This window comes from Trachypithecus francoisi, unplaced genomic scaffold (assembly GCF_009764315.1).
Source record: "Trachypithecus francoisi isolate TF-2019V2 unplaced genomic scaffold, Tfra_2.0 Lachesis_group0, whole genome shotgun sequence".
Lineage (NCBI taxonomy): Eukaryota > Metazoa > Chordata > Mammalia > Primates > Cercopithecidae > Trachypithecus > Trachypithecus francoisi.
In genome coordinates, this window is record NW_022681453.1 from 132,268,152 (window position 1) to 132,284,774 (window position 16,623).

The window sequence follows — 16,623 nt, forward strand, 5'->3', positions numbered from 1 at the left end:
TATTCCTAGGTATTTTGTTTATTGTTTGTAGCTCATGTAAATGAGATTGCTTTCTTGAATTCTTTTTCAGATAGTTTGTTATTGGTATGTAGAAATGCTACTGATTGTTGAATGTTGATTTTTGAATGCAGCAACTTCACTGAATTTGTTTATCAGTTCTAACAGTTTCTTGGTGGAGTCTTTAGGTTTTCATATATATGAGATAATGTCACTTTCAAATAAGGACAGTTTGATTTCCTCTTTTCCAATTTGGATGCCTTTTATTTCTTCCTCTTGCCTTATTGCTCTGGCTAGGATTTCCAATACTGTGTTGAATAACAGTGGTAAAAGTGGGCATCATTGTCTCCTTCAAGTTCATAGAAAAAAGGCTTTCAGCTTTTTCCCATTTGATATGATGTTGGTTGTGGGTTTGTTATATATGGCCTTTATTATGTTAAGGTGTGTTCTTTCTCTGCCTAATTTGTTGAGATTTGTATCATAAAGAGATGTTGAATTTTGTCAAATTTTTTTTGCATTGATTGAGATGATCATGTAGTTTTTGTTCTTCATTGTGTTGATGTGATGTATCACATTTATTTATTGACATATGTTGAATCATCCTTGCATTTCTAGGATAAATCACACTTAATCATGATGTATTACAGTTGACTCTTGAACAACACAAAGCATGGGGTGCCAACCCCCTTGCAGTTGAAAATTTGCATATACCTTGGTCCTCCTTCCTCATTCCCCCTCTCATATTGATCCATATCTATTGTTCCCATCATTACATCCATGTGTACCCAGTGTTTAGCTCCCATTGTAATTATGTGTATATGTTTATAATTATTATACATTTCCATTTTTATGATATGTATGATACCATGCCAATAAGGAAATTCCCATGGACTCATACTTGCTTCCTACTGTCCCCTTCACATACCTACTAATTTTAATTAATCACAGTGTTTTACCTAATTAAGGGTTATAACACATTCTTTTCTCTGTCTATAATTTCCATAGTTGTTTAACCTTTATTTAGGTAGATCATACCAGTCTTTTTGTTATGATTTTTTTATTCCTAAATTTTTATTTTTATTCATCTTCTGATTGGCAGCCTGTATTTGGACTTTTTTTGTTTTTTTTTTCATTTAACTTGCTCCTTTTTTCCCCCCAACTTTTATTTTGGAATCAGAGAGTACATGACTTTTTGTTGTGTCTCTGCCAGGATTTGATATCAGAATGGTACTGGCCTTTGTTACCTAGATATATTGCGTGGTGTTGAGGTTTAGAGTATGAGTGAATAATCTGTCTCCAAGGTGGTAAGCATAGTACCCGATGGGTAGTTTTTATTCAACTCTTATCCCCCTTCTTCCTTCTTATATTCCCCAGTGTCTATTGTTCTCATTTTTATGACCATATATATGCCCAATGTTTAGCTCCCACTTATAAATGAGAACACATGGTATTTGGTTTTCAGTTTCTGCCATTAGTTTGCTTAGGATAATGGCCTCCAGCTCCATTTATATTGCTGCAAAGGACATGATTTCATTCTTTTTATGGCTGCATAGTATTCCACGGTGTATATGTAACACCTTTTCTCTTTTTAAAATTTATGTTCTAGGGTACATGTGCACAATGTGCAGGTTTGTTACATATGTATACATGTGCCATGTTGCTGTGCTGCACCCATTAACTTGTCATTTGCATTGGGTATATCTCCTAATGCTATCCCTCCCCACTGCCCCCACCCCACAACAGGTCCCAGTGTGTGATGTTCCCCTTCCTGTGTCCAAGTGTTCTCATTGTTCAATTCCCACCTATGAGTGAGAACATGCAGTGTTTGGTTTTCTGTTCTTGCCATAGTTTGCAGAGAATGATGGTTTCCAGCTGCATCCATGTCCCTACAAAGGACATGAACTCATCCTTTTTTGTGGCTGCATAGTATTCCATGGTGTATATGTGCCACATTTTCTTAATCCAGTCTGTCATTGATGGACATTTGGGTTGATTCCAAGTCTTTGCTATTGTGAATAGTGCCACAATAAACATATGTGTGCATGTGTCTTTATAGCAGCATGATTTATAATCCTTTGGATATATCCCTAGTAATGGGATGGCTGGGTCAAATGGTATATCTAGTTCTAGATCCTTGAGGAATTGCCACACTGTCTTCCACAATGGTTGAACTAGTTTACAGTCCCACCAACAGTGTAAAAGTGTTCCTGTTTCTCCACATCCTCTCCAGCATCTGTTGTTTGCTGACTTTTTAATGATTGCCATTCTAACTGGTATGAGATGGTATCTCATTGTGGTTTTGGTTTGCATTTCTCTGATGGCTAGTGATGATGAGCATTTTTTCATGTGTCTTTTGGCTGCATAAATGTCTTCTTTTGAGAAGTGTCTGTTCATATCCTTTGCCCACTTTTTGATGGGGTTATTTTTTTCTTGTAAATTTGTTTGAGTTCTTTGTAGATTCTGGATATTAGTCCTTTGTCAGATGAGTAGATTGCAAAAATTTTCTCCCATTCTGTAGGTTGCCTGTTCACTCTAGTGGTAGTTTCTTTTGCTGTGCAGAAGTTCTTTAGTTTAATGAGATCCCATTTGTCAATTTTGGCTTTTGTTGCCATTGCTTTTGGTGTTTTAGACATGAAGTCCTTCCCCATGCATGTGTCCTGAATGGTATTGCCTAGATTTTCTTTTTGGGTTTTTATGGTTTTAGGTCTAACATTTAAGTCTTTAATCCATCTTGAGTTAATTTTTGTATAAGGTGTAAGGAAGGGATCCAGTTTCAGCTTTCTACATATGGCTAGCCAATTTTCCCAGCACCATTTTTTTTTTTTTTTGAGGCGGAGTCTCGCTCTGTCGCCCGGGCTGGAGTGCAGTGGCCGGATCTCAGCTCACTGCAAGCTCCGCCTCCCGGGTTTACGCCATTCTCCTGCCTCAGCCTCCCGAGTAGCTGGGACTACAGGCGCCCGCCACCTCGCCCGGCTAGTTTTTTTGTATTTTTTTAGTAGAGACGAGGTTTCACCATGTCAGCCAGGATGGTCTCGATCTCCTGACCTCGTGATCCGCCTGTCTCGGCCTCCCAAAGTGCTGGGATTACAGGCTTGAGCCACCGCGCCCGGCCGCACCATTTATTAAATAGGGAATCCTTTCCCCATTTCTTGTTTCTCTCAGGTTTGTCAAAGATCAGATGGTTGTAGATATGTGGTATTATTTCTGAGGGCTCTGTTCTGTTGCATTGGTCTATATCTCTGTTTTGGTACCAGTACCATACTGTTTTGGTTACTGTAGCCTTGTAGTATAGTTTGAAGTCAGGTAGCGTAATGCCTCCAGCTTTGTTCTTTTTGCTAGGATTGTCTTGGCAATGCGGGCTCTTTTTTGGTGTCATATGAACTTTAAAGTAGTTTTTTCCAATTATGTGAAGAAAGTCATTGGTAGCTTGATGGGGATGGCATTGAATCTATCAATTATCTTAGGCAGTATGGCCATTTTCATGATATTGATTCTTCCTATCCATGAGCATGGAATGTTCTTCCATTTGTTTGTGTCCTGTTTTATTTTAGTGAGCAGTGGTTTGTAGTTCTCCTTGAAGAGGTCCTTCACATCCCTTGTAAGTTGGATTCCTAGGTATTCTGTTCTCTTTGAAGCAATTGTGAATGGGAATTCACTCATGATTTGGCTCTCTGTCTGTTATTGTTATATAGGAATGCTTGTGATTTTTGCACATTGATTTTGTATCCTGAGACTTTGCTGAAGTTGCTTATCAGCTTAAGGTGACTTTGGTCTGAGACGATGGGGGTTTTCTAAATATACAATCATGTTATCTGCAAATAGGGACAATTTGACTTCCTCTTTTCCTAATTGAATACCCTTTATTTCTTCCTCTTGCCTGATTGCCCTGGCCAGACATCCAACACTATGTTGAATAGGAGTGGTGAGAGAGGGCATCCCTGTCTTGTGCCAGTTTTTCAAGGAGAATGCTTCCAGTTTTTGCACATTCAATATGATATTGACTGTGGGTTTGTCATAAATAGCTCTTATTATTTTGAGACACGTTCCATCACTACCGAATTTATTGAGTTTTTAGCATGAAGGGCTGTTGAATTTTGTCAAAGGCCTTTTCTGCATCTATTGAGATAATCATGTGGTTTTTGTCTTTGGTTCTGTTTATATGCTGGATTATGTTTATTGATTTGTGTATGTTGAACCAGCCTTGCATCCTAGGGATGAAGCCCACTTGATCATGGTGGATAAGCCTTTTTTTTTTTTTTTTTTTTTTTTTTTTGGAGACAGAGTCTTACTCTGTCGCCCAGGCTGGAGTGCAGTGACCAGATCTCAGCTCACTGCAAGCTGCACCTCCCGGGTTTAGTCCATTCTCCTGCCTCAGCCTCCCGAGTAACTGGGACTACAGGTGCCCGCCACCTCGCCCTGCTAGTTTTTGTGTGTGTGTTTTTTTTTTTAAGTAGAGATGGGGTTTCACTGTGTTAGCCAGGATGGTCTTGATCTCCTGATGTCGTGATCCACCCGTCTCGGCCTCCCAAAGTGCTGGGATTACAGGCTTGAGCCACCGCGCCCGGCCTGGATAAGCTTTTTGATGTGCTGCTGGATTCGGTTTGCCAGTGTTTTATTGAGGATTTTTGCATCGATGTTCATTAGGGATATTGGTCTAAAATTCTCTTTTTTTGTTGTGTCTCTGCCAGGCTTTGGTATCAGGATGATGGCCTCATAAAATGAGTTAGGGAGGATTCCCTCTTTTTCTTTTGATTGGAATAGTTTCAGAAGGAATGGTACCAGCTCCTCCTTGTACCTCTGGTAGAATTCGGCTGTGAATCCGTCTGGTCCTGGACTTTTTTTGGTTGGTAGGCTATTAATTATTGCCTCAATTCCAGAGCCTGCTATTGGTCTATTCAGGGATTCAACTTCTTCCTGGTTTAGTCTTGGGAGAGTGTAACTGTCCAGGAATTTATCCATTTCTTCTAGGTTTTCTAGTTTAATTGCGTAGAAGTGTTTATAGTGTTCTCTGATGGTAGTTTGTATTTCTGTGGGGTCAGTGGAAATATCCCCTTTGTCATTTTTTATTGCGTCTATTTCATTCTTCTCTCTTTTCTTCTTTATTAGTCTTGCTAGCAGTCTATCAATTTGGTTGATCTTTTCAAAAAACCAGCTCCTGGATTCATTGATTTTTTTGGAGGGTTTTTTGTGTCTCTATCTCCTTCAGTTCTGCTCTGATCTTAGTTATTTCTTGCCTTCTGCTAGCTTTTGAATGTGTTTGCTCTTGCCTCTCTAGTTCTTTTAATTGTGATGTTAGAGTGTCAATTTTAGATCTTTCCTGCTTTCTCTTGTGGGCATTTAGTGCTATAAATTTCCCTCTACACACTGCTTTAACTGTGTCCCAGATACTCTGGTATGTTGTATCTTTGTTCTCATTGGTTTCAAAGAACATCTTTATTTCTGCCTTCATTTCATTATGTACCCAGTAGTCATTCAGGAGCAGGTTGTTCAGTTTCCGTGTTAGTTAAGTGGTTTTGAGTGAGTTTCTTAATCCTGTGTTCTAGTTTGATTGCACTGTGGTCTGAGAGACAGTTTGTTATAATTTCTGTTCTTTTACATTTGCTGAGGAGTGCTTTACTTCCAACTATGTGGTCAATTTTGGAATAAGTGCGATGTGGTGCAGAGAAGAATGTATATTCTCTTGATTTGGGGTGGAGAGTTCTGTAGATGTCTATTAGGTCCGCTTGGTGCAGAGTTGAGTTCAATTCCTGGATATCCTTGTTAACTTTCTGTCTCGTCCATCTGTCTAATGTTGACAGTGGGGTGTTAAAGTCTGCCATTATTATTGTATGGGAGTCTAAGTCTCTTTGTAAGTTTCTAAGGACTTGCTTTATGAATCTGGATGCTCCTGTATTGGGTGCATATATATTCAGGATAGTTAGCTCTTCTTGTTGAATTGATCCCTTTACCATTATGTAATGGCCTTCTTTGTCTCTTTTGATCTTTGTTGGTTTAAAGTCTGGTTTATCAGAGACTAGGATTGCAACCCCTGTCTTTTTTTTGTTTTCCATTTGCTTGGTAGATCCTCCTCCATCCTTTATTTTGAGCCTGTGTGTCTCTGCATGTGAGGTGGGTCTCCTGAATATAGCAAACTGATGGGTCTTGACTCTTTATCCAATTTGCCAGTCTTTGTCTTTTAATTGGAGCATTTAGCCCATTTACATTTAAGGTTAATATTGCTATGTGTGAATTTGATCCTGTCATTATGATGTTAGCTGGTTATTTTGCTTCTTAGTTGATGCAGTTTCTTCCTAGCATCGATGGTCTTTACAATTTGGCATGTTTTCGCATTGGCAGGTACCTCTTGTTCCTTTCCATGTTTAGTGCTTCCTTCAGGAGCTCTTGTAGGGCTGGCCTGGTGGTGACAAAAATCTCTTCAGCATTTGCTTGTCTGTAAAGGATTTTATTTCTCCTTCACTTATGAAACTTAGTTTGGCTGGATATGAAATTCTGGATTGAAAATTCTTTTCTTTAAGAATGTTGAATATTGGCCCCCACTCTCTTCTGGCTTGTAGTGTTTCTCCCGAGAGATCTGCTGTTAGTCTGATGGGCTTCCCTTTGTGGGTAACCCGACCTTTCTCTCTGGCTGCCCTTAACATTTTTTCCTTCATGTCAGCTTTGGTGAATCTGACAATTATGTGTCTTGGAGTAGCTCTTCTTGAGGAGTATCTTTGTTGCGTTCTCTGTATTTCCTGAATTTGAATGTTGGCCTGCCTTGCTAGTTTGGGGAAGTTCTCCTGGATAATATCCTGCAGAGTGTTTTCCAACTTGGTTCCGTTCTGCCCGTCACTTTCAGGTACACCAGTCAGACATAGATTTGGTCTTTTCACATAGTCCCATATTTCTTGGAGGCTTTGTTCTTTTTTTTTTTTACTCTTTTTTCTCTAAACTTCTCTTCTTGCTTCATTTCTTTCATTTGATCTTCAATCACTGAAACCCTTTCTTCCAGTTGATCGAGTCGGTTACTGAAGCTTGTGCATTTGTCACGTAGTTCTCATGTCATGGTTTTCAACTCTGTCAGTTCATTTAAGGACTTCTCTACATTGGTTATTCTAGTTAGCTGTTTGTCTAATCTTTTTTCAAGGTTTTTAGCTTCTTTGAGATGGGTTCGAACTTCCTCCTTTAGTTCAGAGAAGTCTGATCATCTGAAGCCTTCTTCTCTCAACTTGTCAAAGTCATACTCTGTCCAGCTTTGTTCCATTGCTGGCGAGGAGCTGCATTCCTTTGGAGGAGGAGAGGCACTCTGATTTTTAGAATTTTCAGCTTTTCTGCACTGCTTTTTCCCCATCTTCGTGGTTTTATCTACCTTTAGTCTTTGATGATGGTGATGTACAGATGGGGTTTTAGTGTGGATGTCCTTTCTGTTTGTTAGTTTTCCTTCTAATAGTCAGGACCCTCAGCTGCAGGTCTGTTGGAGTTTGATGGAGGTCCACTCCAGACCCTGTTTGCCTTGGGTATTAGCAGCAGAGGCTGCAAAAGAGTGAATATTGCTGAGCAGCAATTGTTGCTGCCTGATTGTTCCTCTGGAAGCTTCGTCTCAGAGGGGTACCCAGCCATGTGAGGTGTGAAGTGTCAGTCTGCCCCTAGGTGGGGGGTGTTTCCCAATTAGGTTACTTGGGGGTCAGGGACCCACTTGAGCAGGCAGTCTGTCTGTTCTCAGATCTCAAACCCTGTGCTGGGAGAACCACTATGCTCTTCAAAGCTGTCAGACAGGAACATTTAAATCTGCAGTGGTTTCTGCTGCCTTTTGTTTGGGCATGCCCTGTCCCCCAGAGGTGGAGTCTACAGAGGCAGGCAGGCCTTCTTGAGGTATAATGGGCTCCATCCAGTTCGAGCTTCCCAGTGCTTTGTTTACCTACTCAAGCCTCAACAATGGTGGGCACCCCTCCCCCAGCCTCGCTGCCGCCTTGCAGTTCGATCTCAGACTGCTGTGCTAGCAATGAGGGAGGCTCTGTGGGCGTGGGACCCTCTGAACCAGGCAAGGGATACAATCTCCTGGTATGCCATTTGCTAAGACCCTTGGTAAAGCACAGTATTAGGGTGGGAGTGACCTGATTTTCCAGGTGTTGTGTGTCGGTTTCCCTTGGCTAGGAAAGAGAATTCCCTTCCCCCTTGCGCTTCCCAGGTGAGGCAATGCCTCGCCCTGCTTCGGCTCTCACTCGGTGGACTGCACCCACTGTCCTGCACCCGCTGTCCGACACGCCCCAGTGAGATGAACCCAGTACCTCAGTTGGAAATGCAGAAATCACCTGTCTTCTGTGTCACTCACCCTGGGAGCTGGAGGCTGGAGCTGTTCCTATTCGGCCATCTTGGAACTGCCGTCCAATACGTTTGCTTTATCCAGTCCACTGTTGATGAGCACCTGGTTGAGTCCATGTCTTTGCTATTGTGAATAATGCTGCAGTCGACATACAGGTACATGTATCTTTTTGATAGAATGATTTCTTTTCCTTTTTGTATATTCCAAATGGTGGAATTGCTGGGTCAAATGGTAGTTCAACTCTCAGTTCTTTTGAGAAGTCTCCAAACTGCTTTCCACAGTAGTTGAACTAATTTACATTTCTACCAATAGTATATGTAAGTGTTCCCTTTTCTCTGCAGCGTTGCGAATGTCCGCTATTTTTTGACTTTTTAACAAAAGCCATTCTCACTGGTGTGAGATGGTGTCTTATTGATTTGCATTTCTCTGATGCTTAGTGATGCATTGCATTTTATGTTTATTGGCCATTTGCATGTCTTTTTTAAAGAAGTGTCTGTTAATGTCCTTTACCCACTTTGTAATGGAGTTGTTTTTTGCTTGTTGATATAAGTTCATTATAGATTCTAGATACTAGACATTTGTCAGATGCATAGTTTGTGAATATTTCCTCTCATTCTCTAGGTTGTATGTTTAGTCCATTGATAGTTTCTGTTGCTGTGCAGAAGCTCTTTAGTTTAATTAGGTCTCATTTTTCAATTGTTGTTTTTATTGCAGTTTCTTTTGAGGACTTAGCCATAAATTCTTTACCAAGGCTGATATTGAGAAGAGTATTTCCTAGGTTTTCTTCTAAGAGCTTTATACTCTGAGGTCTTACATTTAAGTCAAATCCATCTTAAGTTGATTTTTGTATGTAGTGATACTTAGTTCCCCAGTTTCCTCCTTCTGCATATGGATAGCCAACTATCCTAGCACCCTTTATTGAATAGGGAGTCTTTTTCTCATTGCTTATCTTTTTTTTGGTCAACTTTTTCAAAGCTCAGATGCTTGTGGGTGTGGGTCAGCTTTTGAATATGTTGCTGGATTTGGTTTGCTAGTATTTTGTTGAGGACCTTTGCATGTATGTTCATCAGGAATATTAGCCTGATGTTTTCTTTCCTTTTTTTTTTTTTTTTTTTTAATTGTTTCTCTGCCAGGTTTTGGTATCACAGTGATGCTGGCCTCATAGAATAAATTAGGGAGGAGTCTCTCATCCTTACTTTTTTTGAAATAATTTCAGTGGAATTGGTGCCAGGTTTTTTTTTTTTATATGTCTGGTAGAATTTGGCTGTGAATCCGTCTGGTCCTGGCCTTTTTCTTGTTGGTAGACTTTTTATTACTGCTTCAATTTCAGAACTTGTTATATTGATTTGTTCAGGGTTTCAATTTCTTTCTGGTTCCATCTTGGAAGGTTGTATGTTTCCAGGAATTTATCCATTTATTCTAGGTTTTCTAGTTTGTGTGTATAGAGGTGTTTATAATAGTCTCTGAGGGTTTTCTTTTTTTAAATATTTCTGGGGGTCAGTGTTATGTCCCGTTGTCATTTCTGACTGCGTTTATTTGGATCTTCTCACCTTTTCCTTCCATCCGTCCTTCTGTCCGTCCATCCATCCTCCCTCCCTCCCTCCTTCTCTTCTTCCCTCTTTCCTTCCTTCTCTCCTTTTCTTTTCTTTTTTTTTTTGGCAGGGTCTTGCTCTGTCACCCAGGCTGGAGAGCAGTGGTATGATCTACCTCCCAGGCTGAAGCAATCCTCCCACCTCAGTTTCCCAAATAGAGTAGCTGGGTACTACAGGCACATACCACTACACCCGGCTAACTTTTGTGTTTTTGTAGAGACATGGTCTCCCAATGTTGCCCAGGCTTGTTTTGAACTCCTGGACTCAAGCAGTCTCCCCATCTCAGCCTCCCAAAGCTGGGATTACAACTGTGAGCCATCGCACCCGGCCTCTCTTTTTCTTACTAGCAATCTTATTTATTCTTTCAAAGAATCATCTTTTGGTTTCATTAGTCTTTTATATGCTTTTTCTTGTCTCAATTTTATTCAGTTCAACTCTGATTTTGGTTGTTTCTTCTGCTGGCTTTGGGGTTGATTGGCTCTTGTTTTTCTAGTTCCTCTAGGTGTGATGTTAGGTGGTTAATTTGAGATCTTTCTAACTTTTCAATGTGGGCATTTAGCACTATAAACTTTCCTCTTAACACTGCTTTATCTGTGTCCCAGAGATTCTGGTATGTTGTATTTTTGTTTTCATTGGTTTCAAAGAATTTCTTGATTTTTGCATTAATTTAGTTGTTTTTACCCAAAAGTCATCCAGTAGGGTTGTTTAATTTTCATTTAATTGCACGGTTTTGAGAGATCTTCTTAGTACTGATTTCTGTTTTTTTTATGTTGTGGTCTGAAAGTGTGGTTGGTATGATTTTCATTATTTTGAATTTGTTGAGTATTGTTTTATAGCCAATCATGTGGTTGATTTTTAGAGTGTGTGCCAAGTAGAGGTGGGAAGAATGCATATTCTGTTATTATTGGGTGGAATGTTCTGCAGACGTCACTTAGATCCATTTGGTCAGGTATCACATTCAGGTCCTGAGTATCTTTGCTAGTTTTCTGCCTTGATGATCTGTCTGATACTGTTAGTGGAGTATTGAAGTCTCCCACTATTACTGTGTGGTTATCTAAGTCTCTTCATAGGTTTCTAAGAACTTGTATTATGTATCTGGTGCTCCACTGTTGGGTGCATATATATTAGGATACTTAAGTCTTCTTGTTGAATCGAGCCCTTTATCGTTATTTAATGCCTTTATTTGTCTTTTTTGTTCTTTGTTGTTTTAAAGTCTCTTTTGTCTGAAATTAGAATAGCAACCCCTGCTCTTTTTTGTTTTTTTTTGTTTGCTTGGTAGATTTTTCTCCATCCATTTTCTTTGAGTCTATGAGTGTCATTGCATGTAAAATGGATCTCTTGGAAGACAGCATACTCTTGAATCTTGCTTCTTTATCCAGCTTACCACTCTGTGCCTTTTAGGGGTAGCATTTAGCCTGTTTATGTTCAAGAATAATGTTATGTGCAAATTTGATCCTGTCATCATGTTGTTAGTTGGTTGTTGTGCAGACTTCATTGTAGTTGCTTTATGGTGTCGATGGTCTATGTACTTAAGTGTGTTTTTTGTGGTGGCCAGTAATAGTCTTTTGTTTCCACGTTTAGCTTAAGGACCTCTTGTAAGACATGTCTGGTGGTAACGAATTTCCTTAGCATTCATTGTCTGAAAATGATTTTATTTCTCCTTTGCTTGTGAAGTTTAGTTTGTTTGGATATGAAATTTTGGGTCGGAATTTTTTTCTGTAAGAATGCTGAGTATAAGCCCCCAGTCTCTTCTGGTTTGTATGGTTTCTGCAGAAAAGTCCACTGTTTGCCTGATGGGATTCCCTTTGTAGGTGACCTGCCCCTTCTCTCTAGTGGCCTTTAATTTCTTTTTTCATGTTGACCTTGGAGAATCTGATGACCATGTGTCTTGGTAATGATTGTCTTGTATAATATCTCACAAAGGTTCTCTGCATTTCCTGAGTTTAAATATCCGCCTCTCAAGGTCAAGAACCTAGCAAGGTTAGGGAAATTTTTGTGGACAGTGTCCTCAAATATGTTTTCCAGGTTGCTTGTCCTCTCTCCCTCTCTTTCGGGAATGCCAAAGGTTTGGTACCTTTACATAATCTCATATTTCCTGGAGGTTTTGTTCATTTTTTTTCTTTTTTTCTTTGTTTTTGTCATTATTTTTTATTTGAAGAACTCATCTTCATTTTTTATTTGAAGAACCAGTCTTCAAGCTCTGAGATTCTTTCTTCAGCTTGATCTACTCTGCTGTTAATTGTCCCACTTGTATTATATGATTCTTGTAGTGAGTTTTTCAGCTCTAACAGATCAGTTTGGTTCTTTCTTAAAATGGCTATTTTCTCTTTCAGCTCGTATCATTTTATTAGATTCCTAAGATTCCTTGGATTTGAATTCAACTTTCTCTAGATCTCAAACATCTTCATTCCTATCCAAATTCTGAATTCTGTATCTGTCATTTCAGCCATTTCAGCATGGTTAAGATCCATTGCTGGGGAATTAGTGGGGTTGTTTGCTATTAAGAAGAAACTCTGGCTTTTTAAGTTTCCAGAGTTTGTTCTTATCTGTATAAGCTGGTGTACCTTTAATATTTGAAGTTGCTGTACTTTGGATGGCATTTTTTGCTTTTGTATTCTTTGATGCCTTTGAAGGTTTGACTGTGGTATCATGTGGGGTCAGCCAACTGTCTTCATTTCTGGAAGATTTCAGGGGGCCAAGGCTCAGCTCAACACTACTGGGCAGCTTGTTCTAACCCTTAGCGGCTGAGACCAGACCTATGGCTTTGTGCTCTGGCCCCTCGAACTTACGTACTTGCTGCATTGGAGGAGCTAAAATGTTTCTGGTCAGCTGGTAACAATGCTCCAGTGGGGGCTGCCAGCCAGAGCACTTTGTTGAGGCAGTGGCTGTGGAGTCCATCCTTGTGTGTGTGTGTGCCAGCAGCAACAGTGGCATGACAGGTGCACATGCTTGTGCCAGGATGGACAGCAGTGGTTTGGGGTGCACTGCACACCAGCAGGGGTGGGTGGCAGAATCTTCATGGGGGCAGGGCAGCAGTGGGTTCATTTTTTTTTTTTTTTTTGAGACTGAGTCTCGCTCTTCTTGCCCAGGCTGGAGTGCAATGGCACGATCTTGGCTCACTGCAACCTCCGCCTCCTGGGTACAAGTGATTCTCCTACCTCAGCCTCCCAAGTAGCTGGGATTACAGGCACCTGCCACCATGCCCGGCTAATTTTTTTGTATTGTTAGTAGAGATGGGGTTTCATCATGTTGCCCAGGCTGGTCTTGAGTTCCTGACCTCAGGTGATCTGCCTGCCTCGGCTTCCCAAAGTGCTGGGATTACAGGCTTGAGCCACCATGCCTGGCCATTCATTTTTATAATGAATATTTTTCCTAAGGCTTAGGAAGAACACAGAATTTAGAGTCAGGTAATTGACTGTCTGTGTGGTCTTTGAAAAATTGCTTAACTTCAATGAGCCTCAATTTCATATCTCTGGTGAAGATAATACCTACTGTATAAGGTTATTATGAGATTGAAATGCAAAAATGTAAATGTAAAGCATTTAGTAGTGATTAATGTAATATAAATAAATGATAGATTTTTTAAAAATCTCTTGACATGGTTGAACATGTTAACTGATACAGTTTTAACTTCTATTTTCTGGTCCGTGATGACTTGGGAAATATAAGATAATGCTTGATGTGGAAAAAACTTTGGATAACCTTTACTCATTTTTCTTGCTTGACATAGCTAAAGAAAATTGAGTGGGGGACAGCTGGCGGGTGTGTTTTTTTCTTTATGCAGCAGTAGGGTTATTTTAAACTTTGTCAGTGATAAATTTTTAATAGAGTAGATAAGAATCTAGCAGGAGGCTCTTTCCTGGCTTCTTTGAACCTGCCCTCCCCTGAGGCAAGTAAGATTGCAGTTCCAAGTCCTAGACTTACTTAACTTTGGCCTCCTTATGTTTCCCAGGGCTTCGTGATAAAGATACCTGTTCTAGCTGTGGTTTCTGCTTTGTATTGTCTCTTTTTTTTTTGCCCCAAATATTTCCATTTTTATTTTTCTTATTTTTACAAACAAATGGTATGTGAGAAGTACGTTTCAACCTGTAAAACATTATGGTGATGTTAGTTATTCTTTTGTTTTTCATTGTTTTCTTTAACCAATGAAAAAATGAAATCTATTTTTCTTTGATTTTCTCTGACATTACAGGCACTTTGGTTTCCATTATTGGAGGCAATGATGGCTCCTCAGAAGCTGTCCAGTTCAGCCATTCCTCATCTACACTCTGAAGGTAAGTTCTTCAGAATTCAAATGACTGAGTCCACCTATATCATCAATCCAATATTTGTCTGCAGAAACTATCAGGATAGTATCTTTTTCCAAAAGCATATTCTTATGATTTTCCTTAATGAAACCATACAGTATGGTTGATCTCATCTTTCATATTTCTTTCTGTTGTTCCACTCATATAATTTATCTTAAATAATGGTAGTCTTTGTAACTTGTAACTTGTCAACAGTTAATTTTAAAATCTCAAATAGGCCTTGGTTAACTAAGTTTCTAAGAAGCTGCATAAATCCACTGTTTTCCACAGACTTACAGGAAAAACTGAAAACTCTTATTTTAAACTAAACTTAATATTAATATTTTGTTATAACAGCTCTGAAATCTTTGACCATGCAAGTTTTAAATAGCATGGCAGCATTTATTGCCCTTCCATCAATCTTGCAAAGAATTTTACAGGTGAGTTAAAACGGGTGAATATTAAATATTGATTGATTACAGCTAACATTTTAGTTATATATAAATAATAGTCAATTGGGCTAATGTTTAAAGGGATCTCAAGCATAATGCAGCTACTTTTTGGCAATAGCTAAATATGTAAATATCTAACTTCCGACCCTCATTCTTGAATCTTTTCTGTCATTTTATTGGTGTGACTTTGCCTGACATAAGCTGGTGACCTTCAGTTAGGGCGTGCAACTTTCAGATATTCCCTGTTGCCTTGGGATTCAGATATACAAGTTTCCTATTGGTTTGCTAACTGGGAGACAGTTATCATTTCTTTCCAGCTGATTATAATTTTTAGATTCCTAAAAGAATCTAAAAATTAATACAGGGATTTCCTAAGCATTGGTTGTTATTTAGGCTTTCGAACTCATCCTAAAATAATTTTTGTCTTGAATACTCATCCCTGACTCTAAATCCTAGCTGGCTTTGTGTCCAAAGCTTTTGTAGGAAGCATCATTTCAGTTTGTTTCTTTCAGCAAAAAAGCCTGAACCTTCTCAGCTTCATCAAAAGAGAACACTCAGAATACTCCAAGAAACATTTTTAGAAAAATACCTGTGAGCATTCTTGGGGAAACAACAGGAATTATACTCAGAATCCATTTTGTCTTTCCTCACTTTATTCAGTATAGGCATACATGTGCGTACACCCTGTCCCCCCCCACACACAAAACAAACCATAATATGATGCCATTAGTCCCTATAATTTTCAAATGGTTTTTATTCAATCAAGAATGTTCCTGTCAGTTCTCTTTTAAGACTCACCAAGCTCTACTTCCCACCTGATATTAAGCTTCTGGGGCTTTTCCGATAAAGAAGACTACATCCTGTAGTCTTTGTCATCACATGGTATACTGTCATTTAGAATGCTTTTTTTTTTTTTGAGACAGTTTCACTCTTGTTGCCCAGGCTGGAGTGCAATGGTGTGATCTTGGCTCACTGCAACCTCCGCCTCCCAGATTCAAGCGATTCTCCTGCCTCAGCCTCCCGAGTAGCTGGGATTAGAGGCATGTACCACCATGCCTGGCTAATTTTGTATTTTTAGTAGAGACAGGATTTCTCCATGTTGGTCAGGCTTGTCTCGATCTCCTGACCTCAGGTGATCTGCCTGCCTCGGCCTCCCAAAGTGCTCGGATTACAGGCAGTAGCCACCGTGCCCAGCCAGAATACATTTTTACATGTATTATTTAATTTGATCTTAACAATTATCATGTGTTGGATAATTCTTTGATATAGACTGCTTCACATATCCATTTTAAAGCACATTACTTATGAGGTTTCTAATCATATATAAAGTAATGTATCCAAAGGGCAGGAATACTTTTCCAAATAAGTTAGAAGAAATGAAATCATAAAGCCAAATGGGTTCTCTCTGTGTTATACATTTTGCTTTCCATTGAGCTTTAACCACATGTTATGATATGTAAATTATAACAAAAACATGTTTTTCTCTTGACAAAAACATGATTTTTAAAATTTTTTATATTTCAAGACTTTGGAATCTAGAAGTCTCTTGATATTTGAAAATTTTCACTTTATTTTGAGTTATACTGGCATTCATTATAATTTTTTCTTATGATTTTCTACTTTCAATGGTTGTTAACTCCCACTAATCAGGAAGGTATGCTATTTCTTAAATTCCTCATTTGCATGTTTGTGATTACTGTAATTATGCTACCTTATATTTGTACAGATATTTTTATTTTTCAAAGTGCTTTCACAGATATCATTTCATTTGAAGCCCACAACGATCTCTTGAGGTAGGCAGGGCTATTATAAACATTTCTGTTGAAGAAAGAGGAAACTGAAGTATAGAGAAGTTGAGTTCTTAGCCTATCATTAGCGGCAGAACTTGGACCACCCCCTAAGTCTCTCACTTCCTAATTCGTGTTCTTTTTTTATTATGTCATGTGAGCTTTTTAAAATTTGTTTATGTCCCTGGTCTTTTGAGTTCATTATTAATT

The 16,623-nt window shown here is 39.2% G+C and overlaps 1 protein-coding gene across 4 annotated transcripts in view; it reads left to right on the forward strand.

Moving 5' to 3' along the window:
• VPS8 (VPS8 subunit of CORVET complex) overlaps positions 1–16,623 on the forward strand; it is a 263,256-nt gene that overhangs the window by 164,751 nt on the left and 81,882 nt on the right. For all 4 annotated transcript variants that reach the window (XM_033211937.1, XM_033211939.1, XM_033211938.1 and 1 more), the window contains 2 exons: positions 14,081–14,162; positions 14,532–14,614. In XM_033211937.1, coding sequence (XP_033067828.1) covers positions 14,081–14,162; positions 14,532–14,614 — 165 coding nt within the window. The remainder of the gene's footprint in view (positions 1–14,080; positions 14,163–14,531; positions 14,615–16,623) is intronic.